A 1,345-nucleotide genomic window follows, 5' to 3' on the forward strand; every position below is an offset into this window, starting at 1 on the left:
GTGTTAGCAGCCTAGCGAAACATTCCATGCGGGAAATAAATGAATGTTCGCTACTGACAAATTATCCCACTCAGACGACAATTTATCGTACAGAAATGACACCATAAACGCATTTGAATTCTACAACAACGACTCTAGTGCTCATAACATAAAAATCCTAAAAACCCACCTCAATTCTGCGCCTTTTCTCAACTGCACCAGATTTCCTGCGCTTTTTAGGCTGCGCCGTGCTCGCCTCTGACTCTGTGCCTCGGGCACGGGGAAAGATACTTGGAACAGCCCCGGGCAACAAGAACTTCTTGTGTTGTTTCATCTCAATCCCGAACTGTTGCTTCAACTTTGAGACAGGGTTGAAGCAGTCCTCTGTGAAGTGTGCACAGCACAAAAACGAGTTCTTGGTTGGGTTCCACAGCTTTCCGTTCGGGCCAGATCTTCTACGGCGAATTTGCTGAATCCACTTCGCCCGCAGATTTTCGTCCGATGGCATCTGGAAAAGGCTAAAGCCATCCGCCCTCTTGTTCGTGCAGTTCGCTGCCACACACTGGTTAGGCATGTTGACAAACACACCTCCAGATAACTGCGTTTACCAAACGTTCTCCTGTCCTTTCTATACCTCTACGATTGTACAAACTTTCGGCCAAGCGTGCAAACAAGCAAAACAAATATGGCTGCCAAGCGTTCAGGCTGAAACAAGAGGCAAGCTGGATCATGTTCCCTCGGAGGTATGGCTTGGTCTAGAATATGGTAGGACGGCCACGAAAGACGGCCACGCCGCTATTGGTCAATTTCTCAGCAAGCTCCCCGCTGCTATTGGTCGGGGTACCAGCTGCTGCAGTGAGGGATAGCTAGCGGTGGGGAGGGCTGCCGGCGTTTATCCACAGCTTTTAGGGGCAAAAAACGTCAACCTTTACGGCTATAATCACTCCACTTGGGTGGATAAGCCACAAACAGTCATTTGTGCGGCTCTTAGCTCTGGAAACCTTACAGGTAATGACTGCGTGAGGAACTTGGGTCTAGATTACGTTACCAGTAAAACGCCGTACGGGAAAATTCCATGGGCCTTTCATAAATATTTTTTATGTAGGGACCAGGTAAGCACCGTACAGGTGATATTTGCGTGGCCCTTTCATCTGGGGACCAGGTAAGGCACCGTACAGGTGATATTGGCGTGGCCCTTACATCTAGGGACCAGGTTTAGGAACCATACAGGTAATATTTGCGTGGCCCTTTCATCTGGGAACCAGGTAAGGCACCATACAGGTAATATTTGCGTGGCCCTTTCATCTGGGGACCAGGTAAGGCACCGTACAGGTGATATTTGCATGGCCCTTTCATCTGGGGACCG

At 49.2% G+C, this 1,345-nt stretch overlaps 1 protein-coding gene across 1 annotated transcript; it reads right to left on the reverse strand.

Annotated features, from left to right (window-relative positions):
* Positions 1-169: 169 nt before the first annotated feature.
* Positions 170-553, reverse strand: LOC109470059 (THAP domain-containing protein 10-like; the record flags this gene model as incomplete). The annotated part of the gene is made up of 1 exon (XM_019768839.1): positions 170-553. A coding segment is annotated over exon 1 (384 nt), but the record flags the coding sequence as incomplete, so codon positions are not given.
* Positions 554-1,345: the final 792 nt, after the last annotated feature.

The sequence above is a fragment of the Branchiostoma belcheri genome, unplaced genomic scaffold, assembly GCF_001625305.1.
Source record: "Branchiostoma belcheri isolate BF01 breed outbred unplaced genomic scaffold, Haploidv18h27 scaffold2180, whole genome shotgun sequence".
Taxonomy (NCBI): Eukaryota; Metazoa; Chordata; class Leptocardii; order Amphioxiformes; family Branchiostomatidae; genus Branchiostoma; species Branchiostoma belcheri.